Source organism: Truncatella angustata (genome assembly GCF_020726525.1).
Source record: "Truncatella angustata strain MPI-SDFR-AT-0073 chromosome Unknown BKA67scaffold_4, whole genome shotgun sequence".
Taxonomy (NCBI): domain Eukaryota; kingdom Fungi; phylum Ascomycota; class Sordariomycetes; order Amphisphaeriales; family Sporocadaceae; genus Truncatella; species Truncatella angustata.
This window is the reverse complement of record NW_025763384.1, coordinates 3,432,863-3,458,347: the sequence shown is the minus strand read 5'-3', so window position 1 is coordinate 3,458,347 and position 25,485 is coordinate 3,432,863. Positions and strand designations below refer to the sequence as shown.

The 25,485-nt window shown below is 52.0% G+C and overlaps 8 protein-coding genes across 8 annotated transcripts; 4 read left to right on the top strand and 4 right to left on the bottom strand.

Annotated features, from left to right (window-relative positions):
* Positions 1-401: 401 nt before the first annotated feature.
* BKA67DRAFT_536077 (uncharacterized protein) lies at positions 402-1,186 on the bottom strand (the record flags this gene model as incomplete). The annotated part of the gene is made up of 3 exons (XM_046100103.1): positions 402-767; positions 839-953; positions 1,116-1,186. The coding sequence occupies 3 exons, from the start codon at positions 1,184-1,186 to the stop codon at positions 402-404; spliced, it is 552 nt and encodes a 183-aa protein (XP_045959050.1).
* A 786-nt stretch (positions 1,187-1,972) lies between these two features.
* BKA67DRAFT_289204 (uncharacterized protein) lies at positions 1,973-4,867 on the bottom strand. The gene has a single exon (XM_046096001.1). The coding sequence runs from the start codon at positions 4,399-4,401 to the stop codon at positions 1,996-1,998; it is 2,406 nt and encodes an 801-aa protein (XP_045959049.1). The 5' UTR covers positions 4,402-4,867; the 3' UTR covers positions 1,973-1,995.
* A 4,253-nt stretch (positions 4,868-9,120) lies between these two features.
* Positions 9,121-11,009, bottom strand: BKA67DRAFT_566199 (histidine phosphatase superfamily). The gene has a single exon (XM_046102863.1). It carries the CDS (start codon positions 10,867-10,869, stop codon positions 9,280-9,282), a length of 1,590 nt encoding a protein of 529 aa, XP_045959048.1. The 5' UTR covers positions 10,870-11,009; the 3' UTR covers positions 9,121-9,279.
* Positions 11,010-11,306: 297 nt separating this feature from the next.
* Positions 11,307-14,251, top strand: BKA67DRAFT_566198 (uncharacterized protein). Its single transcript, XM_046102862.1, has one exon. It carries the CDS (start codon positions 11,495-11,497, stop codon positions 14,135-14,137), a length of 2,643 nt encoding a protein of 880 aa, XP_045959047.1. The 5' UTR covers positions 11,307-11,494; the 3' UTR covers positions 14,138-14,251.
* Positions 14,252-15,805: 1,554 nt separating this feature from the next.
* BKA67DRAFT_592755 (cytochrome P450) lies at positions 15,806-17,306 on the top strand (the record flags this gene model as incomplete). The annotated part of the gene is made up of 3 exons (XM_046104865.1): positions 15,806-17,001; positions 17,053-17,090; positions 17,143-17,306. 3 exons carry the CDS (start codon positions 15,806-15,808, stop codon positions 17,304-17,306), a joined length of 1,398 nt encoding a protein of 465 aa, XP_045959046.1.
* Positions 17,307-17,653: 347 nt separating this feature from the next.
* BKA67DRAFT_289139 (methylammonium permease 3) lies at positions 17,654-19,726 on the top strand. The gene is made up of 5 exons (XM_046096000.1): positions 17,654-18,011; positions 18,067-18,597; positions 18,650-18,925; positions 18,980-19,253; positions 19,304-19,726. The coding sequence occupies exons 1-5, from the start codon at positions 18,000-18,002 to the stop codon at positions 19,678-19,680; spliced, it is 1,470 nt and encodes a 489-aa protein (XP_045959045.1). The 5' UTR covers positions 17,654-17,999; the 3' UTR covers positions 19,681-19,726.
* Positions 19,727-21,510: 1,784 nt separating this feature from the next.
* BKA67DRAFT_500788 (glycoside hydrolase superfamily) lies at positions 21,511-22,928 on the bottom strand (the record flags this gene model as incomplete). Its single annotated transcript, XM_046097083.1, has 3 exons — positions 21,511-21,788; positions 21,841-22,707; positions 22,781-22,928. Coding segments are annotated over 3 exons (1,293 nt in total), but the record flags the coding sequence as incomplete, so codon positions are not given.
* A 1,339-nt stretch (positions 22,929-24,267) lies between these two features.
* On the top strand, positions 24,268-25,098 carry BKA67DRAFT_691738 (uncharacterized protein; the record flags this gene model as incomplete). Its single annotated transcript, XM_046109186.1, has 1 exon — positions 24,268-25,098. The coding sequence occupies one exon, from the start codon at positions 24,268-24,270 to the stop codon at positions 25,096-25,098; it is 831 nt and encodes a 276-aa protein (XP_045959043.1).
* Between the last annotated feature and the right edge of the window lie 387 nt (positions 25,099-25,485).

Sequence of the window (25,485 nt, the reverse complement as noted above, 5' to 3'; positions counted from 1 at the left end):
TCCATTTTCAGTATATCTACTGCCTGTCAAATCTTTCAGTTCTCGTGAGTTTTCAGCTTCCATACGACCCCTATATTCGTAGTGTTGTTTCAGATCATTCGTCCTAGTCATGTTATGGATAGACCCCAGCATTTGTTACCATAATCCCAAATATGACCCCGCGTGGGGCAAGGCCGTATGACAACCTATACCGAATCCTTCGGCCCCCTGCTCCTAGAGTCACTTCCGTTTTGAGGAACAAGTGGCACTATGATCATATCCGGCGACCGTTCAAGATATTGCAGTATGCTTGCTGAACATCGTTGAGTACAGTTCCTTTTACCTAATCCTAATCACATCATCGCGCAGATGGCAATCGTCCTACTTTTCTATCCCGCTCTGTGACTGTAGAGACGAGCTCGTCAACATGTGGTCGGAACTGTCGCGAGCTTGCAATACAATCCGTCTTTGGCGTAATCAGGCGGAAACTTCCAACTGGATTGTTGCCCAACATTGAACACATCAATTTTGATGACTTCCAAAAGCCACGGCTGAGCCACCACAACGCACAAGCAAACATGTGGCCAGGTCCCGGGGTCGCGATGCCTTTGCATACGTGGAGAAACCCCGCAATATCCGCCTGGGAAAGCCCCTTGCCATCTTTGAGAGCAGTCCCGGATACGATCGACGATGGAGTAGATATGGAGAACCCGCCACCAGGCTTTGTGCTTAGGAAGCAGCAGAAGATCGTCATCGACCCAGGTCAAGGAGGTCAGACCGGAGTGCTTCTATAGGGATATATACAGTACCCAAGGCGCTATGGAAAAACAACCCGCATAAGCTATGACGCCTTTCATACCAATCCGTTCCGACGAGAATTTAGCGGCGTACTTGCTGCCGAAGACGTCACACACATCACCAAAGAGGTGCTCCATGAAATGACATCAATGAAGAGGTCTGTATGGCTTAACGGTCTGTGGTAATAATTATGGCCATATAATGTATGGTTATGTACAGAACTCTACAGCATATGCTCGACTAGAGATACCTTTTTATTATTAAATGTCAAGTATAACAGCACCGTCGGCTCAGTTTCCATCCTTACCCCAATCACCGAACAAACCTGGGATCCTCACGATACCATGTCCGTGTATCTCGTTCCTCGAACAGACCAGTCTACAGCGGCAGTGACCTTGTATAGGCACATGTTTACCGACTAATGAACCCGAAATGACCATCAGCCCGGTACACGAAGTATCCAACAGAACGCTCCAAAAACTGCCGAAGAGGCAGAGCAAAAGGCAGACGAGCGGAGCAGGGATTGGTAGCAAACGTAGATGGACTTGCACATATCCTAATATGGCAACGGATATATACCATGATAACTACTGTTCGAAATAACAGTGGTGCCACTGTTTTTATAGTGCCATACCTAATTAGTACGAAGAATGAGACACTACATGTTGAGATGAAAATCCCGCTTTCCACAACGTCATGCTGTCTGTTGTTCAAAGCAAGAAACTTTCTGCACCTCGAGCTTCAAACTTGTCACGCGTGCTGTCCCAGAAGGGGTTAAAACTGTCTTGTCCTTCCTAAAACCTTTTTCTGGTTGAGCAGAGGTGCCCAGCTGCGAGGAAAACCTGGCCACGACATTCCCCTGCACGCACACAAAAAAGCATCATGTAAAGTTCAGATGATGTATTATATATCCGTAAAACTGCGTGATAGAAGCACCGTCGCACATGCATGGTTCCGTTCCATACAAGACTCTTATCAGCCTCCCCGTCTCTCGTATCTCCTGACATCAGAGGCAATAGTTCGCCTCATGTCACCATCATGCCACCTCCTACAACTGCGAGGCAGTTAACCAGGGAAAGACGATTCAAAGGTTTTTTTACAAAAGATCATATAAAAACACCGGACCGTACCGACGAAACCGAAAGAACCCTGCAACTAAAATTCGACACGTGATTACAACATATTAGTCTTTCCCTAATTTCACTTCCTCGTAGTACCTTAGTTAGCAACCTCCTCCTCGACCCAGCCGTTCAGTCCGCCTTGGATGGCAAGCCCGAAACCGGAGCCCATTCCACCGTAGCTTGCCTGGTACTGGTGACCTCGGCGCTCCCCCGCTTGAGTGCCGATAGCACTGACAGGGCTGTTGCCGCCTTCCTCGAAAGCGTTGAACGCAGGCAAACTGACAGCACGATTGTGAGAGCCGCGCCCAGGTGCCAACAAGCCACCAATGGTGGTCGGTGCTTGGGACCCGTTCGAGCCAGGGTAGCCATTAGAGATGCTGGCAGACTGGCCATGGCCGAGATGGCCTTGTTGGGGAACCTCGAGGCTAAGCTCATTTGGAGACGATGAAGCAGTACCGAAGAGCGCAGCTTGCTGAGAAGCAAGCATGTTGTGCTGATGGTGCTGCTGGTGCTGGGCCTGCTGAGAGACTTGGCTCAGATACAGCGTCAGTGGGTTGTTGCCGTGACCGAGCATGTTCGTAGGGCTGCCGGAAGACTGAGGAGAAGTGGCACCGGTTGGGGAGACGCCATTGGCACTGCCCTGCGGGGGAGGCGAAGCACCATCGCGTGGCGACTGAGCGTGGCTCTGCTGAAGCTGTCTCGGCTGGTTGCCGCAGCGGTCCTTGCCAAAGTTGACCTTGAATTTCTTGTACTCGTCTTTGCTTCGGATGGCCTCGATGGCCTTGATAGCGTTGGCGATATTGGTGAAGTTGACAAAAGCACAGCTCTTCTCACGAAGGGTGTTGACCAGTTCAATTTCACCAAACTCGGAGAAATCCTGTCTCAAGCGCTCCTCGGTCCACGTATCATCCAGGTTGCCAATGTACACATTGCGGGAGGCACCACCGCTGACAGCCAGAGCGATGGCCGGAGGGAGAGGACCAGAGTGCTTGCCCCAGCCGATCTTGAGACGGCGGTTGTGAATCATCAATCCTTGAATGTTGCTCAGCGCATAAAACGAAGCAGCGGCGGTCGGGTCGATGAAAGTCACGAAGCATATGTGCTTGTCAGGAATGTATCGAATGTGGTGGAGTAGACCACCTCGTACAACGTTGCAGATCTCCTCGATGGTGGTTTCGGGGTGGATGTTGCCTAGGTAGATGGTACGGTTTCCAAGGTTATTGATGCCGCCCGCCGTGGTAGCGACAGCTGCCGCTGCAACGGATTGCTGGGCCAAAGCGCTGGAAATGACCTCGCGGTCAGCGCCAGTAAGCATGTGAGCATATCCAGGGTTAATGCCGAGGTACTGAGCGGCGTTCTGCTGCTGGGTCTTGGAGACGTAAGCGCATCGGTCCTTGCCATAGTAGACCCGGCGAGGGGACTGCCACTTGGGCTCCTGAGGCAGCTGCTGAACAGCCTTCATGGCATTGGCCACAGACAAGAAGTGGATGAAGGCGATGTTCTTCTCGCGAACAATCTTGATCGTATCAATGGCACCAAACTTGCCGAGGTCCTCACGCAGCTCCTCGTCCGAAATCTCCTCGGGCAGGTTACCCAGGTAGACATTTCGGGAGGCGCCAGACTGCTGGACAGCAAGGGCAACCGAGGTCGGGACCTGGGAAGGTTTACCCCAGCCAATCTTGATGTCCTGACCCTTGATGCAGAGCTTTTTCAAGATGGCATCAGAGTGGAAGTGGGTGGCGGCGTTGGCATCGAGGAACGAAATGAAAGCGCAGTTCTTGTCGGGAAGAAGGCGGACAGACTCAATCTGGCCGCTGCGCACGTGGCCAAGGATCTCCTCGGCTGACGTGTCCGGGGGAATGTTGCCCAGGTAGACAGTCCGGCTAGTACCAGTAACCATGGCTGTCGGGCTCATCTGAACAGGCGAGGTGGGCTGCATATGCATCTGGCCACCAATGTTGGTGAAAGCCCCGGTAGGTGACTGAGGAGCGAAGAACTGAGGAGCACCGTAAGTGGAAGGGGAGACAATGGCTTGGTACTGTTGAGGAGACATGTGCTGCTGAACAGGGCTGCCCATGCCATTCTGCTGCTGCTGCTGCTGCTGCTGCTGGCCGTGTTGAAAACCATTCATGTTCTGGAACTGGTTGTTGGCGAAGGCAGGAGTACCAGGCTGGAACGGGCTACCGAGGAGCAATTGAGAAGGAAGCAGAGGCGTAAAGTTCATGTCGAAGCCGGAGCCAGGAGTGGTCAAATCCTGAGCGGTGGGAGGAGCAGCATGCTGCTGCTGATGCTGGTGGTGGTTCATCTGTTGGCTGTTCATCTGCTGAGTGTTGATGGTAGGGATGTTGCCACGACGTCTGTCACCAAAGCTCGACATGTTGGAAGCAAAAGCGCCATGAGAGAAGCCGGTTTCGCTCTGGGAGGGCTTCGAGGCATGGCCGAACCGGTTGGCAGACCCCTGGGATGGCCCGGTGGGAACACCAGAGATGGACAGGTCCTGCATCCCGAGTAGATGAGGAGGGACAAGGCTGTCCCTCTGAGCGTGTGATAGAACCGCCGTTTTGAAGGATTAAACGTGCCCGAGATCAGGCACGGGGAAGGCAAATGAACAGATTGAGGGCCGAACTGGAATGTGCGGACCGTCAGAGGCAGCAAGCAAAGCGAAGCAAAGCCTGTGCCTGGGGATATTATAAGAGCTGTTGGCTTATAAAAATAAAAATAAAAGCGAAATTGTAGCTTGAATTTGTCCAAAATGACGAACAAACTCGAAGACAGCGGGTATCTCGAAAGTCGCGAAAGAAATACTGAAATAGGTAACCAGTAACAAGTACGGATATGGACTATGTGCAACAGGTCGGTGTACGTTGTGTCGTGAATAGCTGATATTAGAGACGTCGTGAAGCTTGATTTTTCCGGGATAGCTTAATAAACAGATCCGCTTGCTGAGGAAGCCAAGCAAGAGTATGATGTGCTTATCGTATCGGAACGTGTAAGCAGCAACTAGCCAGAACTTGACAGAATAAAATTCTGACTGGGCAAAATATTGAGTACAGCAATTGAATTTGAAATTCTTTGATCCAACACAGTATTCGTATGTAGTCGTCGAATCGGGGCCAGGTCGAACAAAGATGGGGCGACTATGAACTCCTCCAAAGAAAGCGAGCGCCTAGGGGGAAATTGCCCTGAAACGAAGGTCGAGAAGATAGACAAGACAAACAAGACTTCCCTTGTGTCTAGCAGCTGCACACAGAAAGCCGAGTACTAATTCGATAATAACTTCTTGGGAGCTTCTTGTAGCTTTGTGGTCCGGGGGGAGACTGGTCAGATTGGCGGACTAGATTGCTTGAGGGACAAAGCTTTCAAGAGGCAAGAATATTACGAAAATATAGTGAACGAGCGTAGGTAAAATGAGAATGGAGAAGATCCAAAAAGCGGATGCTAGGTCTACGAGAAAAAGGATCGGATGACCATAGGGGGGTTGAAAAGCAGGTCAAGAGACAGAGAGAGGGTGAGAGACGGAGTGAAGGAGAAGAAAAAAAGGGAAAGATTGGATTGATGGAGATGGGGGTGGTTAATCAAATGAGGAGCCACTCTGAATTGTCTGCTCTGGCGTTGGCGTCTCGGGTCTGCGTCTGCTCTCAGGAGGGGAGACCTCGTGGAAAGCGAAAGACCACTAACCTAACTAACTACAACTGCCCATAGTTACCCAGTGCAGGAGCCATTGCAAAGCCATGCAAAGCCATGCAAAGCCATGCAAAGCCCATGGTGCAGGGCCCTGGAGGGGCCCTTCTATTACCCATTCGGAAAGGGTCAAATCGCTAAAAGGACTGGGGTTTGGGCTTAGACTGCCCGAATTGGCTGCGCTAAGTTTGATGAATTCAGCCAGGGATGACAATATTTGATAGCGGCAGGGGACCTTCACGAGTATCTCATCTCACAGTTAATGCGGATTGGGTACCTGCAGCCGTCAGTTGCATATATCACGCGACTTTCGATTTCGAACGGTGGACAGCAAGATTCACGCTTCCCCATCCAGTTGATCAATCGTTGCTTGATTGGAACCATTCAATTTGGCTTCAGTTCAAGACCAGTGAGGTGATAGGTGGTCTGAAATAAAGTATTAAAGCCTTCTTCACAGCATTGTTCGTGCCCTTTGGACCATAGATGATGAGATGAATAGGTTGTACTTGGTGAACTTCAACTAGCATGTCGGACTCAACCCATCCACCATCCAACATGACCATACCTAGGACTCTCAATCACTCCCACCAGCGCTGGATCTCCGGTAATCCTCGACGACCGTATGCATGCAAGTCACAAATACCAAGTCCAGATCTTTTGTCCGACGGCCGACCCCGTTCACCTGGTCCACTAGCGTTAGCGCCAGCAAGAACAAATAGGGGCGCCTGGGGCCCAACTCATCGCGTGCGAACTTATGGGATTCGTGTAAACCGTCACTGTGCATCTGCTGGTAACAAACAGCTAGCTTCCCTCGCTTCTACCTGTGTCTCATTCAATACAGTAAATCCCCGTCAGGGACCAAATTACACATGTATCTTGGGGTGGCATCTAGAAGCAACGCAACTGCATAACAACCATTCAATTTATCTAACATTGCTTGCTTGTTACCTATTCTCGGTCACGATCAAGTCTCTTGTCCAAGTCCCTTGAGTCTAAGCATACATACAGTACATACTTGGACGGATCGCCACTTTCTTTGTCAATCGCCTCCGTTACGAGGTCTAGACAACTCGCGGCTCTGAACTGGCGTTTCCCCCAATCAATTCATCAGATGTAACCATAGCGCCTTGGGGTTCTGTTACACCAGCGCAGGTGGCCTCTGCAGGGGGGGGGGGGGGGGGGGGGGGGTAACCCGTTGTCGCCTATATTGAGAGCGCTAACCTTAGAGCTCGTGAAACAAGTTTCTGCATACGTAGGCGATGCATCTTCGTACGGAGTGCTGAATACTGTTCAAGAGCTCACGGCACCTCCGAGTCATGTTAAATTCAAGCTTGCAACACTTGACACTTCCAAGAGTATCGTCGGCAGTGCAATTATTCTCAAACCTGCCAGAAAGGCGCAGTCGATTATGGCGACCCCTTTCGCGGGGTTTGTTTTCCTGCATTGGATCTAGGATGTAGGTAGGTTCATGGCCCGATGGTAGCTGCGACGCCCTTACGTAGTACACACACCAGGGAAATAGTAGCCCCCCTGCAGTTCATCAGATCTTAATTGTTCAGTGCTTCTTCCTCCCTTTTGTTTCCCTGACATGTTATGCAGCTGTCAGTGCCTTGCTTGGCCTCCGATGCCCTTGAAACCTGACCGTGCTGGTGGGACGTTCTGCAGTGTTCGCAGCACGAATTCTGTTTTGAATTGAGCACGGGATCTGAACACCTACTCGGGGGATATAGGTATCACAGATGCAGCCAGACATACATACGGACTATATGTGGTGCTAACACAGCTGTCGACACGATTTTATCGTTGCTCAAATATGCAACTAGTAATATTGCTCTACCTTGTTGCTACCAAACATCATTGCCTCGGCCACGGGATGCCTCTCTTCATCTCTTTGCTGCAGGTTAGAAGGTTGTTGGCCCCTCTTCCCTCATCTGTCTCACACCATCTCTCGATGACCCGGCGACTCTGACTTCTGCAAGCCCATGTGCATCTTCCATACCAAAACCAAACTCAAAAGGGCTCCTGGCACAGTGTTTCTCCGCACGAAATGAACCCCCTGCCCCTGCCCGTCAACCCCTTTTACATGGTACTAAGCACGAGTACCCAGTTGGGCGCTTTGACTCCACAAGACCCTTGCGCCATGGCGTGGGAAAACGCTACTACAGTAAGGTACCCGGCAATGCGTAATGCACCGTCGCATCTCTTTCGTTGGTTGCGGTGCTTGCTCGTGCTTCTTTTTTTATCCACGCGCATGCGGGCAGCGAATTCAACTTTCTGTTTTGGTCATGGCAGCCATCACGACTTCCACCACAGTTTGCATAGTCGCCCGAAAGAGCAATTCGATGGCCCAGTTTCCGGAAGCTCTGGAATCAAGAGATCAGCGAGCCGGTACAGGCGCAGCAGCAGAGCAGCATCGTTCTGATCATTTTCCTTTCTTTGCTTTTCTTTCCCTCTTGCTCTCCACTAACCCCGGTTATCGGCATTTACCACTCTTTTTTTTTTTTTTTTTTTTTTCTTTTCCAGTCTACCGGAACCGCCAGCACGAGCCCGGGCTCCAGGCGAGGTCGACGACAGCAAGCGTAGGCGCTTGATCTTTCGTGCCGCCAGCCTATTGCTCTTTCTGCCGCTAGACCAACGCGTTCAACTGCAAGTTGACGGGGTTTTATTTGATTCGTACGACGATCTCGTACCCAGCCGTCTGGGTCGGTGTTACTGTCAATTCGGACTGGTCATTTTTAGCAGACGATGAATGCTGTGGAAGTGTAACGTGCGTCGTGACACTTCGGATTGATGTAAAAACTTCAAAGACGTGATCTATACTTGGACACATTTCCTTTGACACGAATGCCACTGTCTGCATAATGCTGATAGTACATTCATCATCGGCATTGGTACTTCTATTTAGTAAGCTTCAAGGCCGATCGGACTATGTATCGCATACTAGAGAGTAGAAATAGTTGTAGTTCCTCAATCCCTCATTGAGCCTGCGCCCTCTGAAACCATTGGCCTGGCGACAGTGTGATTTTCGGAGAAATGCAACTTTACAGACTAATGGCCCTCGTGCTATTCTGACAGTTGGTATATACCGGACAAGATTTACAGGTGCCGAGGAAGGAGATTTGCAAAGACCCACGCAACGAATATCATAACTAAAACACCGAGCACAACCGAAAGTGCAGACAAGGGAATATAAGCTACATCCTCTCGCAGAACGACCTGGAAGCTATCAGCAGCTGTGTTCTGCCCGAACAGCTAAACGTCGGCTCACCGGGGGTAGCAGCAGCAGCCAGTCCATAGAGCACCTTCTCGCCCGAGACTTCATCGTCATGTGCTTTGGACCAGTATCAAATCTCTCACGCGGCACATTGCTGGAAGCTGAATAGGTTTAGTGCTGGGCTGGCCCGACAAGGTGTACATGAGACTTGAGTAGACAGGTTGAGGGTTCTTGGCGAAATATCAACACCAAGCACATGGCATTCAAATACTCGTCGAGCAAGACAGTAGACCTATTCTCACATCGACAGAAGACAACGAGACGATGTCCTACAAAATGATCTAGATTTATGCTATGGAGAACTATATTCCATGAACAGATATCTGCTATATCCTCTCTGTCTATATAGGGAGTGTCGATATACCATGTCATACAAGGTCTACAAAACCATTAATGCAACCAGGCAACAATATTACGCGACTTCAACTAGTAACCAGCCGGTTCGGGTTTCGCAGGTAGTCCTGGCGCACCAAGGTTGGCTCTACACTGGCCCCTCCAGTCTTGCGGTGTGAACTTGTCGACAATAGCCTTGAATGCCTCCAACGTGCAAAAGCTTTCGTCGCCGTCTAGATGCTTACCTGCTGGCTTGCAGCCGGGCACCTTCATGATATCGTCGTTGTACCGAAGGCGCACGTAGTAGCCGTCCATCTTGGTTTTATCGTCGGCGCTCAGCTCCTCTATCTTCTTCCTGCCGATGCCTGGGGGCGGGAGACCAGCCTTGACTGATGATGAGGTTGAGCCCCCAAAGAATCTGCTGAACCAGCCAGGCGGCTTCTGCGCAGATGGTCCCCCCACTGGCGGCGTGGTGGGCTTCGTGGTCGGAGGCTGGGCCAGGTCGGCTCTGCGGAACATTTCGATGGCGATGTGACTGGTGTACGGTGGCCACTTATCCGTCTCGAAAGCGCCCATACTTGCCAGTACAGCAGCCAAAGTTGTGTCGTGGCAACCGCTGAGGCCGAATCGAATAGGGGCGGCACCGCTACCTGCCTTCAGCGCGCCTTGGCCTAGATTATGGGCCACCTCGTACTCGCCATCTGCAGTGCTGCGCTCAGCCGAGCCAACCATCCTCGAGACGACATCGCCCATGAGCCCACCGATGCCCAGCGTGCGGTACTCCTGACTTTCCTTGTATCCGGCAAACCATTCTTCGACGCCGATCTTCTCGATGATGTCCCGGGCCTTCCTGTCATAGAACTCTTTCGGTAAGCGCGTCTCGGGTCCATGTGCCAGGGTGCTGTTGACTGTGTCCATAATGCCGCTCAACCTGGGCTTGCCATCTACGGCAACGCGTGGGTGTTCGTCGGGCATCCACTTGCCCAGCGTTTTCGTGAGGTATTTCATGTCGTCGGTATCGTTCCATCGATCGGCAGCTCTCTGCGCGAAGGCCCTCGACAAGGCGGCAAAGCGTCGGCAGGTATTATCGTTGGGGAAGAGGGTCTCATCGGAGATGGACCTCGTGAGAATGGTTGGCGGTGGGAAGTTGGGTGCGCGCGTTCCTGCGGGATACAAGCCGAGGAAGGTCTCCTGCAGAGACTCCAAAGCTCTGGGTATCGGGGTGGCACGGAGGTATAAGTTGTCGGCGTCGTTGATGGTGGAAGGCAGAAAGGCCAATTGGTCGACGTACAGCTTGCGCAGGCGAACGCCCAGGTTGAACGTGGTTTCTCTCCCCTTGTCTGTGAGCATGCCCATGTCGCAGATAGCGTCCAGCTCTCCTCGAGGGCCCGAGGCGACCACGGGCTCGTCGTTCGGACCGAAGGCCTCCAGTCGACGCTTCCACTCTAATGTGGTGAATTGCGGTGAGGTGTAGGAGCCATCGAGGACGGCGCTGCGCATCTGGCGGACTGCACTGCAGTAGGGCCAGAAGGCAGGCAGACCGGCATTGGCGAACCGCGCAGAAACTGGCGAACGCTCTCCATGCCGCAACAGGATCTGGACGAACTGGAGCTTGAGCTCGGAGGGATATAATTGCTTCAACTCATCTTCCGTGTACGGAGTACGAGGAACGAGGGTGGTCATGGTCGTAGTCAAGCCGCAGGGGAGAGAGAGTCACTGTGTGCCAAAACGAAACAAAGACAAGACAAGACAAGACAAGACTTGGGGCCTGTCAATTGTCAGGTGAAATCTGTCGGTTGCAGGGAGATAAATCACAAGCCCCAGACAGCGGATCCTCAGTTGAACTTATGTCAAGCACGTCAACTCCTACCCTAACCTTGGTCTAGTAGTCAAGTACTGTGTAATCCGTATCGTGAGTTTGAGCACCACTGTAAGTACAGGGGGGGGTGATCCGTACAGTGACGTCGTTTCACACATGTGTAGCGTGGGCTGAAGCTCAAGCTCTCGGTGGTGTATCAATGGGCTCATCAGTGGGCTGATCAGTGACTGATAAGAGATACAGGCCTTGGAAGCCTTGCTCCGTACTCGGTACGGGGGGGGGGCTCATCGATCTCCACCATCTGGGAAGCCCGCTAATAAACCCCGACGCTAAATCTTGCAGATGCCATGAGCTTCGGGCGCGACGTCAACTTTTTTTCTATTCGGTATGAGAACATAGTCAAGTACTCCGTAAAGGGAAAGGTAGAGGGACAATCGCGACAGCATATCCAAACACCGACACCTCGCCCATCACGAACCGTCAGATGTTATGAGTGCGCCGAGAACTGTTTGTCTCGTATGTCGCCATAGACTTGCGACGAAAGCTGCCCTGCAGACGTCGCAATGGCGCTCTCAGCGCTCATACTTGCCCGGCGCCGCTGCCTCGACATTTGCAGGTGACCGCCAGGCCGAGGATCCGGTACCAACACAGAGCGCGCAAGGGACCGACATGCAGAGCGGAGGGCATTCATCGAGGCCCAGTATACGACGTGTGATCCAGGAAGACAGGCGGCCGAGGTCACGCCAGCCCTTGAAATCACTACGGCGAGATGGCAATGCGACTGCTGATGCCGATATGGCCGTTCTCTTTCGACAAATAGTCGACCGCCCGGCCGATGCCCTTGCTGCAGATGCCACGCACACGAATTCCCTCGGCATAAAACTCGTTCAGGACATTGGCAAGCTGCAAGACATGCTGGATGCCAAAGCGCCCACGGCCGAATCGTTCAAGTTTCTACGCACAGTCCTCTATCCCACCATCACGCAGAAAGGTGTCAATATACCCAAGGTCTTCCACACCGTTGTCTCGAGTCTCATGCACGAAGTTTTCAATGACAAGAAGAGAGATGTCCTCAACCCTGATCTACCATCGGCAGCCGAGATCTTCCGCGTCTACGTGGATATTGGTGATCTAAACCCCAAGAAATGGTTGTCGCTCACTGGAGAGTTGGTCCGCTATCTGTGCGAGATGAATACCTCTGCCGATGACTATACCTCGATAGAGGCGTTCGAGGACCATCTGGCCACAAAGAATAGAGTCATTCTAGATCTCGTAGAATCCTGGAAGGTTCTTTCACTACCCAGGTCTCAAGTCGCTCTATCAACCCAGGATGAGAACAAGATCCTCGACGGGTTTTGGTTTCCCAGGCTTGACAAGTTCGCCATCAGCAAATACGAGAGGTCAAACAACTTCTCCCTAGCCCTCAGTAGTCTATTCCCCCAGTACGCCCCTAATCAGCTGGGAGATAAGTTGGCTGTTCTTGCCGTGGCAACTCTCGCGCTCCTCATAGATGGTACGAGAAGCAACTCGAGCTCTCGTCGAGGTGCCTCTCGATTCATCACAAAGGTCGCCAACCTTATGAGCTTCACTGGCGTCAGCGAGGCGGCGCTTCGAAAGGCCATCAAAGCCACCTATCCTTCCGCTGAGAGCTACATCATGGGACAGTGGCCAACCATCGAGGAGCATCTGCAGGACTCTACTCCAGCCAAGGAAACGCCGAGCGAATCGCCAAGATCTTCCCATTTGAGGACGGCGAGAGGCTCGCACGGCACCGCGTACTTTGAGAAGAAGCTGAGCCAAGCTTACGGCACCCGCAACGCCAGAGAGGTGGACCGCCTATGGCACGAGTTTGTGGGTCCATCTGAGAGCAAAACAGCCAAACCAGGACTGCAGCAGAACCCACACCTCTTCGACTCGTTCATCAACACCTACATGGCTCTAAACAAACCCGACAAGGCCATCGAGGTATGGAACACTCTGTCCAAGGTCGGCTTGAAGCCAACGCTCAAGACTTGGAACGTCATGCTGGACGGTTGCAAGAAGGCACAGAATGTCAACGGCTTGAAAACTGTCTGGGACCGCCTGGTCAACTCTGGGGCAAAGCTCGACGTACCCATATGGACCACACGAATCGCTGGTCTGATGGAGTGTAATGATCCGGCAGCGTCTATCACTGCCCTTGAGGAGATGGCGGTGCTTTGGAATCGTTTTGAACAGACGAAGCAGGGCCATGCAGTCAAACCTACCATCGAACCTGTCAACGCTGCCATGTCAGGCTTGATCCGTCTTAACAATCATGGTGCGGTACAGACCCTGCTGGCATGGGCAAAGAGGCAGAATATCACGCCAAACATCTTCACCTTCAACTTGCTGTTGCGACCTCTGATCCTGGACGGCCGTGAGAAGGAGGTACAAGCCATCTTCAAGAGCATGGAGGCCTCGGGTGTTTCGGCTGATGCCGCCACCTTCACCGTCATACTCGAGGGTACACTTACCCGGCTCGATGCGTGGGACCCTCAGAGGCAGGTCGAAATTGTGGCAGCCGTCTTCGAAAACATGAAACAAGCTGGTCTCGATGCTAATCACCAGACTTATGGAAAGATGATACATCTGCTCCTCCGGTCCGGCGACCGAGCTCAAGAATCCGTGAAGGCCGTCTTGGACCATCTGTATGAACAAGGCCTCGAGCTCTCTCCGCATATCTACACGACGCTAGTGGAGCACTTTTTCTCACGCAGCCCGCCTGACATCGCCGCGGTCAACAAGCTCATTGAGCGGCGTCGCCTGCTTGACTTCGATGACATGGACCGTATCTTTTACGACCGCGTCATTAAGGGGTACGCCTCGGCAGGCGACCCAGAGACTGCGTTCAACATCTACCGCAAGCTCAGCTCCACTGGCTTCCTAGTCAACCTGGATGCTCAGTATGAGCTCCTACGCGCTCTGCTGGTCGTCGAAAGGACTGATGATGCCCGTGTGCTTGTGGAAGATACCGTCAAGCGGTATGCTGAGCAGCATGGCGAGGGTAGTTGGTTGGGTCATCGCTTCTGGCATACGGCGGAGAGGGCTGGCATCATCGACTGGGTTCCAGACGCTCGTGGTGGAAAGGCTGTCATTTGTTCCCGAGAGTAGTATACTATTTTGTAGATATATACTTAGCCTGTATATTATAGCCCAGTACTAGGTTATATAACATAACCCGTAAATATCCCAAATAACGATAAATTTTATTATCCTTCTATATCATTTCAGATATATACTTCAGATTCCTTGTGGCTAGATATATTAGTACAGAACTCAAATTCATCCAAGTTTTGAAACTTTTGTAAAAGTATATACAAGGATTAGATACCTAACCTAGTGTGTTGTTATGTTGATGAAGCTAAAATTTGCCTTTGATTGCCCTGGTGGAAGTCGCCGTGACAAAATGTGCGGTTGGGAAGTCTCCAAAAGCCCTCGAGGTCCACGATACAGGCGAGGAAAGAGATTCAGATCCTTTCAAATACTATGCATCTGTACACGGAGTAATATCGATACATTAACAGCAGACTATAGCTTTTTATCCTCATTCGACAACGGGCCAGGTAACAAGCGACCTAATCAGCTTCCCGGAGCAAGTGACGAGATGTAATTAGTCAATTCGTGATGATGGTAGCTGGGCTCATCATGATCAGCTAGAATCTCACTTAGCATAATAGATGCCCATCTACTTAGCCGCTTTTCCGCTCGGGTGCTTCCAGGCCATATAATCTTGCTCATCCAGGGCTGCTGAGACTAGTAAACGCCTGCTCAGGCCTCGTACATTCTTCGAGCTCAGTACACTAATTTCAACAGGAAACCAACTACATGGTCGTAGAGACGAGCTCTTATTATCCCTGTAAAATCTGCTTACGAGAGACCTAAAAGGGCGGACATGACTAAGAAAGCTACTCCGCTGTCGAGTATAAGGCCGTAGGCGCATTAGCCTAGCCCGGCAGTCCGTAAGACGCCCGTCATTATTTCCATTCATAACTTCAACTTCATATACAACACCAGCAAACGAGTTCCTAGGTTAGATCCTAGGAACAGTTTCAAGGCATCGAAAACCGGGCACTTATAGGAAAGGTGAGTGGGGTAAAGTACACATGTTTTGCTGACATCATCAGAGAGGGTACTTTTTTTAAAACGTGCCTGGCCACGACAGCCATTAATATTTGACAAATTTCAAAATGGGATAAAGAGCATTACCTTTATGATAGGTGTAAGTTTTCAAATCTTAGACGATGTCTTAATCCGATACCACCAACTAGATCCACCGAATCACTACCGTCATGTTATTAATGACCATGCGAGCATGTGCAACTACTAGCACTGGGAATGGGTGCGCTGACAGGTGGGGTAACTCGATCGGCACATAAACTGAGTTCAGATCGCTTTCAACTTTCCAACGTTGTACCTCGATCATATCATGTTCTCCATATACGAGCCGCCGATGACACATATATAAAAAGTCGAGTACAAATACACTTAGCACATAAGGACTTACTATTGGCCATCCTCGGCATCAGAAGGTGGCTCCCTGTCATTGAGATCATGGCAAGAAAGGTACTAGACCGAGGCTCGCTCGGCCGCCACGCCACCAACCAGTATATCGTGGCTTCAGTCTCCACCTCTGTGATCGCACTGGCTTTAGTGCTGGATGCGCTCTATTTCCGTTTGGACCCTCTGCTGATCCAACACAAGGAAGTCGGTATCGTATTGGTGTTAGCTGTAACTTACACACAGGTCTACCTGCGTTATAACCATGTATACTACAGCAAGATGGCGCAATATGGGTGCGAGCCAGTACCGAGATATCCGAACAATCCATTGGGGATACCTTTCCTGCTCGAGTCAGCAAAAGCGTTGAAAGAACATAGGTTCTTGCAGCTAAGGGCGGCACAATTGGAGACCTATGGCCGGACATTCCAACACCAACAATTTCCGGAGACGTCCATGGCGATCCTCACTGTTGAGCCTGAAAATATCAAAGCAATACTGAGCACAAAGTTCGAGGACTGGATCATCCCCAAACAGCGCAGCCGAGTCTTCAAAATCATGCTTGGGTCCCATTCCATATTCACAATCAATGGCCCCGAATGGCAACACTCACGCGCAATGCTTCGCCCCGCCTTTGTCAGGAATCAGATATCAGATTTGCAGTGCTTCGACAGGCATATCACTAAGCTGATCAAGCGAATGCCCAAGGACGGAAGTCGCTTCGACCTCCAGTCTCTATTCGCAATGCTTACGATTGATACTATCTCTGATTTCATGTTTGGCCAGCCTACAGATGTTCTTGGCGAAGCTCCGGCGAGCGATGTGAGGCTTGGCGCCTCGTTCGATACCGGTATGCTGAAGGTCGCAATGCGGCGCCGCTTGGGATGGGTCACAGAGATATTCCCTGATCCAGAGCTTGGCGATCTCGCCCGCTTCGTGAGTGGTTACGTCGACGACTTTGTTGCAAAACGAAGGCGAACAGGTACCATGACGTCCAAGGAGCAGTACCGTGAGTATGTGTTTCTGGATGAATTGTTAAAGTCCGGCGAGCCCGACGATGTAGTGCGAGATCATCTTATCAGTATCTTTTTCGCGGGTCGCGATACGACTACTAGCGTTCTGACATATCTGTTCTACGAGCTGTCCCGTCGGCCAGATGTCGTGTCCAAGATACGCGAGGAGATCAGTGAGCTTGAAGATGACAACCCAGCGTGGGAACAGCTCAAGCATCTCAAATACCTCAATTGGGCGGTCAAAGAAGCTCTCAGACTCCATCCCCCAGTCCCTAGTAACTCAAGAGCAGCTGTGCGGGATACAGTCCTGCCAATTGGTGGCGGCCGCGATGGAAAATCTCCCGTGTTCGTGCCGAAAGATACCCTTGTTTACTACCAAATCTGGACTGTGCATCGGCGGAAGGACATATATGGAGAGGACGCAGAAGAGTTCCGCCCCGAACGCTGGGAGACGTTAAAGCCCGGGTAGGTCTCCTGTCGGACTGGTTGTCGCCTCGTTGATGTTAACTGATCCAGACACGAGTACCTTCCCTTCAATGGAGGCCCACGCATCTGTGAGTGACTCATCCCCCTGTCCCGTCAACGTAAAGCTCATCAGCCCAATAGGCATTGGTCAGAATTTCGCATTGACACAGATGGCCATGGCCACCTTTCGTTTGCTGCAATATTTCAAGACTATCGAAAGACAAGACGATAGGCCAGCAGTACTCAAGGTGGGGATTAATGTTTCCCTACTTCATGGCTGCTGGGTCAGCATGACGCCGGCATGAGATGTCCTCCAGTCTAATCTTGTCGACACCGAGTCTCTGTCGCACATGTGCACGGTATGGATGGAGATGAGCTACTGCCATTACACCAATGGATGCCAAATTAATGCGACTGGGAACTTTCGTCTGTCCGGCTTTCCGTGTCGTGCTATATCATTTGTCAGCCTCCGAACAGTGCTTTCGTGACGGCACTGATCATAATGCTCTTCTGTCTTCCGCAGTCAAAGACTCCGATGGCATGGCAGCTGGTGGATCTTCATGCCGCGCCGCCAAGAGATAAGACGAGCCGAGCTGAGCAAGGTTTGCGGATACTTTTTCTATCTTAGGTTAGCCCTGAAGCCCCAGGAATATATACTTGGCCAATAAATGACCCTCAATTTACTCCAAGAAGCGGTATTCGAGCTATCTAGCATGCTCTCCCCAGATTTTGACTGGCTTAGTCCAAACGAGCACCGTAGTGAACACTGATAAGCGATGAATAAATGGCATTTGCAATCAATGGTTCCAATCTCTCGGGTCATTGATGTCAGGGGATTGTGACGATGTCGGGGTCTCGACCGAGGTGCAGAGGTCGCGTTCATATACGACCTGTTAGCCGGCGCCAATATCGCGGCTTTAGGCCCGAGGGTTTCTCTGCATATTTGATTCATCAATGAGCGACAACTAGAAGCTCAGCGCAAAGGATACGCAGCTATCATGAGCGAGGCAGTAAGTACTGTTCGTTGAACCTTGAACCGCTTGGGTGACTGACCTCTGAACTCAGCCGAGCTATGATGAGTCCATGCCCGATGGCGGCAACCCACTCGAGGTCGATGTTAACGCCCAATATGTCGGATACGAATGGAATTACACCTACCTGATCTTCTGTGGCTATATCGTGTGGCTGATCATCCCCGGAATCGGGCTTCTTTATGGCGGCCTGGCTCGTCGCAAATCTGCTTTGGCGTTGCTCTTCCAGTCGTTCATGGTGTCCGCAGTTGTGACTTTCCAATGGATGTTCTGGGGCTATAGCTTGGCTTACAGCCGCACGGCCGGACCGTTCATCGGTGATCTGGCCAACTTTGGTCTGAAGAATGTCATGTCTGCACCGTCTCCTGGTAACGCTACAATCCCGGAGATCGTCTTCTGCCTGTATCAGCTGCTCTTCTGTGCTTGCACGGTGCAGATCGTAGTCGGAGGCGCATTCGAACGCGGCCGAATTATTCCATCGCTCGTGTTCGGCTTTTTCTGGGCGACTGTCGTGTACTGCCCGGTGGCCTGTTGGACTTGGAATGCCAATGGGTGGCTGTACAACGTAGGGAACTCTGGAGACCTCTGTGATGATTCCGCCACTAACGCGGTCCTAGCTCCCATCGCTCGACTTTGCAGGTGGCGGTCCTGTCCATATCGCATCAGGTTGGTCCGCACTTGCTTACGCTCTTGTGCTCGGCAAGCGCAAGAAGAACCCCCAGGACAAGAGCCACGGCAAACCGCATAACACGACGCTCGTTTTCCTCGGCACTGTTCTTATCTGGTTTGGCTGGTTCGGATTCAACGGCGGCTCCGCCCTCAACGCATCGATTCGTGCCATGCTTGCCGCTTTCAACACCAACACTGCAGCATCTACCGGTGCGATTGGATGGGTAAGCGTAGCGACCAAAATCTCTGAGCTTCAAAAGGTTTACTGACGAGACCAGGTCTTCGTGGACTACATCCGGCACAAGCGTCGCTTCAGCGTCGTCGGCGCTTGCGAAGGAGCAATCGCCGGGCTTGTAGGCATTACACCGGCTGCCGGCTACGTAAGTGTCTGGCTCGCCGCCGTCATCGGCTTCCTAACCGCGGTGGTCTGCGCTCTGATGGATAATATCAACGACTGGCTGCGAATCGACGAAGGTATGGATGTTTTCAAGCTGCACGGCATCGGAGGCATGGTCGGCGCTTTCCTTACTGGCATCTTTGCCACTTCATCCAGTAAGTAACGCACGGCTTCATGGCTTGGCTCTTTCACTAACACACCGTGGTTTCTTCGCTCGACGGCGTAACTCTCGCACCTGGTGCGATTGATGGCGAAGGTATCCAAGTGGGACGACAGTTTGCCGAGATCACTGCCATCTCTGCATATTCGTTCACCGTATCGTGCGCGCTGCTGCTCATCATGAAGTATATACCTGGTCTTCACCTCCGTATTTCCGACGAGGCTGAAGAAAGCGGACTCGACCTGGATCAGTTCTTTGAGGAGGAAATCGGGGATTGGGGCTTGGTGCACGAGCTTGAAAGACAACGATACTCCCAGGCTCTCCTGGGCCACGCTCCGGCCCATGCTACGTCCTCAAGTGAAGCGGTACGAGTGGACAAAGCTTCAGCTGGTTCAGAAATCACGACCAACAAGTCGCAGTAAGGTAATTTAGTGGTAGTGAATTATCTACAGTAAAGGCGTTCACTGCTTCAGCACGTGTGTGAGAAATGAGAATATTGGGATTGCCAACAGGTTTAGGTCCTGCAAGACAACCGTGGAAGAACCAAGTGCCTGGGAATAACTACCGTAAATATAAACTTGCAATGAGAATGACACGAGTAAATGATGATGGGTCATTCTGATAGAATGCTTCTTTGCCTTTTTCTTTCGTTTTCTTTTCTTTTCCTTTCCTTTCCTACCCAATTGAGCATTGCGTTCCACTATTAACATTACTAAGTACTGTACGGCCTGTTTGTCCATTTTCCCTGTTTAGGGCTTACAGCTGCGGACGATCTTCTGGATCGTGACCGCAGTCTCCTCGACCTTTTCACCCATCGTCTTCAAAGCTGTCACATCCAAGTCCCGCCTCTTCGCGCCTATCGTCTCAAAACCCTTCGCGTTCCTACCCACAGCCGAGACGCCCCCAACACCCATCAGCAGACCCAATACGGCCATCGGGGCACTCTCAGGGTCGTCCACGATGGTGTAGATGTCAAAGGCAGCATTGGCCGTCGCGCCCGCGATCATGGCGATACGGCTGAGCTGCGTCAGCCCGGCGGCAGCGGCGCCCGCCTCCCCTATAAAGGGGACGATAGCGAGCAAGGCCGAGATTATGGTGATGATAAGGCTCTTCATCTCCTCTTCCTTCTCAGTCTCGCCGATCTCTTTGACGCGCTCCATAGCGTGAACGGCCTGCTCGGCAAAGCTGACGGGCAGCGAGAAGATCTGGACGGCGTCGAGGCCAGAACCGCCCCACTGGCCGAGCACCATGTCGAACAAGGTCGCCTCAATCATGGCGGGTAGCTTGCCCATCGGGTCGCCCGCGGCAGTAAAGGCGTCCTTGGGGTTATGTACGGAAATGTCGTCGGCTTCCATGGGATATCCCAGCCAGCGCTGAATCTTGCCGGTGCATCCTCCTGGCTGACATATGGTGCCATGGCATACCGGTGCCGGCTGGTTGCAGGCCAGACTGACCGTCGTGTCGCCAAACTTGACCCATTCGGGATCAATACCGTAGTTTTCCTCCAGATCTGAATAGAAGCTCTTCTCGTCGCGGAAGCTCCACGTCACTTCGATGTTGTTGACTGTGCTGGTTGCTTTGTTAGGTTGCGGGCAGTCGACGGCCTTGGTATCTTTCTTGCCCCCCTGGATCGCATAAGTGCACTCAAAGTACTTGTAGCCCCCGTTTTGCATGAACTGCGTGATGGATCCCGGCACCAGGTGCTTGACATACTTGACGTAGTACCCAAAGAGGTTGTCGTAGTTCTCATCGGCATCCTGGAACTCTTGCAGCGTTTTCTTCTGGTTCGCCGACAACACCGCGAGGGTATACATCTCAGTACAGTAGACGGAGTAGTCGCTCGCCTTGTCGGCCAGCGCGTCCAGACTGTCAAACGTAAGGCTGTAATCGCACACGTCTTCCTGCTCCTCCTCTTCAGCGTCGAAGTAGTCGCAGCCCCCAGACTGGCATCCATCACCGCAGTGGGCATCTGTGCTGCCGCAGTAGCCGGACGAGGAACAGCACGATCCGGCAGGCCAGTCGCCGCAGAAGGCGTTGTGGGAGCCGACTCCACACGTCCCGTCGGTGGTCTGCAGGTTTTCCGTGCATTTGCCGCTGAGGCAGCCTGAGCCGCAGTGACTTTCGGTGGAGCCGCACCAGCCAGCAACAGAGCAGCAGTCGCCAAAGCCGCTTCCCTCGCAGACTGCGCCGCCATGCTTGGGTCCACATGTACCATCAGTCGACTTGGCCGGCTCGTCATCGTCTGGGTTGCTGGAGATGAAGTCGATGCTCCAGGCCATTGTGCCGCCAAAACAGAGATCGTTGGCGACTTTCTTCTTCATTGCCACCGTCTCAGCGTCGTCATAGCCAATCCACTGGTCGTCCCAGACGAGTTCTTTCATCATGGCGCCTTCGAGGAGACGACCCTCGATGCCCTTTTCCTTCTGCATCTGCTCAATCTCGAAGAGTGAGAGCACGCCGGCTCCGTTGGTGCACTTGCCGGGATTGCTGGGACCTTGAAAGGGGCACCCGAGGGTAGTGCAGGTAACGTCTGGCCCAGTCAGCAGCGGATCACAACAAAGCCGTTTGGACAATCATCTTACCAGAAAGCGTATACCCACGACCGTACCAGGCGACGCCAAAGTTGATCTTGCCTGGATCCAAACCAGCATACCATAGGGGTAGCGTATCGTTCTTAATCTCGCGGATATCAGCCTGGCCGCGCACAATCGTGGTCAGGGTCTTGACATCAGAGTCCCACGACCCATGAAGGTCGTACGACATGAAGCCGAACCAGTCCACATATGGTTCCATAGCCTTGGCATCGAACCAACGCAGGTACCAGTAGTCGGGGGCAAGGGTCAAGCTGATACCATACTTGGTGCCGAAGACCTCACGCATCTCCTTTACCAAGGAGACGAAATTCTCAATATCGGCGCGCTTGCCGCCACGGGTCTCGTCACCGGGATACTCCCAGTCCAAATCGATCCCCTGGAACCCGTAGGTGTCCATGTACTGGCCAGCGGACTGGATAAAGGCGCCCCTTGCGGCAGGGCTCGCGCAGAGGTCGCTCCAAGTGGTATGCGTCGAGCCGATGTTGCTGAAATCGTAACCGCCGACAGCAATCCAAGTCTGCAGCGTAGACGACTTGAGAGCGGTGAACTCCTTCATAAGCGGGATGTCCTGATCGTCACTGGGAACCACGGCGAAGGTTGCCGGATCGATGGAGGCAAAGGCGAAGTACAGGTGTGAGTACCCATCCGACTTGATGTTGGCGGGCGAGACACGGTTACAGGCTCGGTTGCGTACGTTGGAAGCCTGGTAGTACGCGATGGTCCTGCCGTTGGACGTGCCCGAGTCTTCACCGCAGGTCTTGGGCCGAATGATCTCACAGGCTCCGAAGCCTTCCTGGCATAGAGAGAATTTGTTGGGTCCGATACAGTGAGTCTCCTCAGTGCCACACCAGCCCCCTTTATTGAAGTCATTGGTCAGCGAGATAGATACTCTAGGGGTTTGCCGCCATGTAAAGTAGTTGAGACGTACCAGAGCTGCAGCAAATGTTCATGCCGCACGAGATGCTACCACCTTCTGAATAGACACCACACATCGCCTTTGCATCGCAGTTGCTTGTACAACCCGCACCGCAAATATCAGGTCCATAACCACAGATTCCGTCCTTGGAGCAGCAGCTACGAGATGTAGGTCAGATCCTTATTCTCCAGATGAGACAATTCTTTGTGTGGAATGGCAGTCACTCACCTTCCGTCTGGACATGCACGGTCCTTGCACAAGAGAGCTCCCTCGCCTGCTTCGACGGTATCCCTGGGTTCAAAGAGAAGACCATTGAGGCTGCTTGCCGAGGAGACCCCTAGATTGGCGGAACGGTGTTCTAAGCTCGACTTGCCGTAGCTGGCATTGTGCTTGGCTTCGCGGAAGTAGTTTGGATTTGAGACGGACAGGCCAAAGTCCGGTTGCTGGTGTGCAATGGTGCCCGATCGGCTGGCGGCGGCGACGACGGCACCGCTGACCAGCGCAGCCAAAGATAGCGTAGAAGAGTGCCAGGGTCTCATTGTACAAATATTGCTGCAGGAAGGCAGACAAGATTCAAAGGACAGAGCTGTGGTCAGTCATCAGAAGTTTCTCGGGAACTTTGTCGCGATTCGGCAGTCTTTATACAATCTTCGGCGGGACATAACTATTAAGCACTAGTCTACCAGGATAGGTAGATTATGGGACAATTTCTCGCTTCCATGAGTCCTTGGTAGTTCGACATTTCCAAGGGCCTAGCTCGCTGAGTTTTCCTTTGTCCTACGAGTTGCGGCCATCAGGAAGCGAGCCGAGGTGGCTGTTTGGACAGCTGACCATACCGGCCGCTTGACTCATGGAAAGACTATAACAATTTTGCTTCAGACATTGCTAGCATTACAAGGCAGCCCTCGCCCAAACGGGCCTTAGGCCAGGGGTAACAGCCAATCCTATCAATTACTACAATTAAGCCTAACAATATACCCACCGCACGAGTGGGGGTAGAGTTGCCGAGCCGAGCGGATCCCTTCGGTCGTTAAAGTCTATCGGCGGCTTGGCAGAATGGGGATCGTATGGTACAATTCTCCATATATTTTACCCGAATCGATTAATCGTCATCTCGAGCTAGGATCACAGGCATCAATTCACGGCATGCTGAGTCCGACGTTGAGCAGCAAAGTCAGTGGACCTTAGACTCGCCAAGACGGTAGGATTCATCCGGTTGGGTTTTGGGGCTTCAGCTGTTAGTAATAGACCGATATTGGGACTCGATAGTCGATGAATCTTTCACGAGATCCTTCTTCGGCCTTTCTTATTTTCTCCGGGATCTTTCGCTCCTAATTCGCCGATTATTCGCTGATGTACACCTGTACTCTCATATAGAGACGTGGAGCCGTTGATTGATTCACCTCGCACACTCTGTCACTCGTTTGTCGCTTTTCTTTTGGTTTGGTTTGCTTGGTTGATAACACTCAGTTTCGTTTCAACCTGGTCCTTTCGTCATTATGAAGTCACCCTTAATCCTGGGGGTCGTCCTGATCCTCGCCTCACAAGCCGCCGCTTCGGCATTGGTCAATCCATGGCAGATTGTGTTCTACTGGTACACCTACCGGCTTTCCGTCCTGGCCAACGACGTAAGCGGTAACAAAGACGTTGCCGCGACATGCCGTGGGACTGGACCTGGAAATAGCTGCAACTTTGACGAATTTGCTGAGTATATCCAGGCTCGGAACAAAGACTACTCTCCTTTCCCCAAGGGAACCATCGGCACGGATCTCACACCCGATCCTCAGGATGCCGTCAACAAGATCAATAAAGCAACTTGGAAATCGTCCAATCCTCAAGACCCGCGCACTTTGTTTCCCGCGAAGTGGGGCAAGTCCAAGACCCTACCAGGGCTCGGCGAAATGCTTCAAGAGGCTGTCGATATTGCCAACAAGATCCGGTCCTCTTCTACCGCTGTTGCAAAGCTTGGGGGCGATATGACAAAGGTAGTGGAGCTGACCAACATGAAGTCGGTGTTGAATACTATCTCCATTGCCCGCAAGCAGGATTTCTGGGATGCGAATACGTACAAGCTGATCGCGAATGCGCTGAAGGCCGACAGCATCGATGTGCAGCCCAAGACTATGCAGGGCCTGGATGGCAAGACATTCACATTGATCGATACCGAGGCCCTCGTCAAGGGAGCGCCTAACCCTGGCGATCTACGCAAGAGCATCACAAACGCCTTGGCCAGCAACCCGACCACCAAGAAGATCAAGAATCACCCCAATGCCATTGCGAAGGTGGACGAGGCTCTGAGCGATCTGTTGAGTACAATCGCTTGTACATAAAACAAGGGGAGATGGTCTCCTACCTCAGCGTCAGAATTTCTGTTTAGGAAGGCGGGCGTGTTGCACGAGCTTTGCGATGCTGAGTCAAACTAAACGATACCTCAGTGTGGATGGAGGACTTAACTGGCTGACTATGCCTGAGTGGACGTGTGGCCGTGTGCAGCCAATGGGGATAATTTTGCGCTTATTAGTGCTCCTGAGATCCGAGTACATGAGTTGAGATCTCGTTATCAAGTCCACAGGTTTTGAGGTTTTAACGTAATACATTGATACCATAACTTGCTAAACATTTCCGGCATTATGTATTATGATTTATCGGCCAGATCAGAGTAGGACCTATAGTTGGGCACTGGGTATACCGTCAATTTTCGATACCATAAAACCATG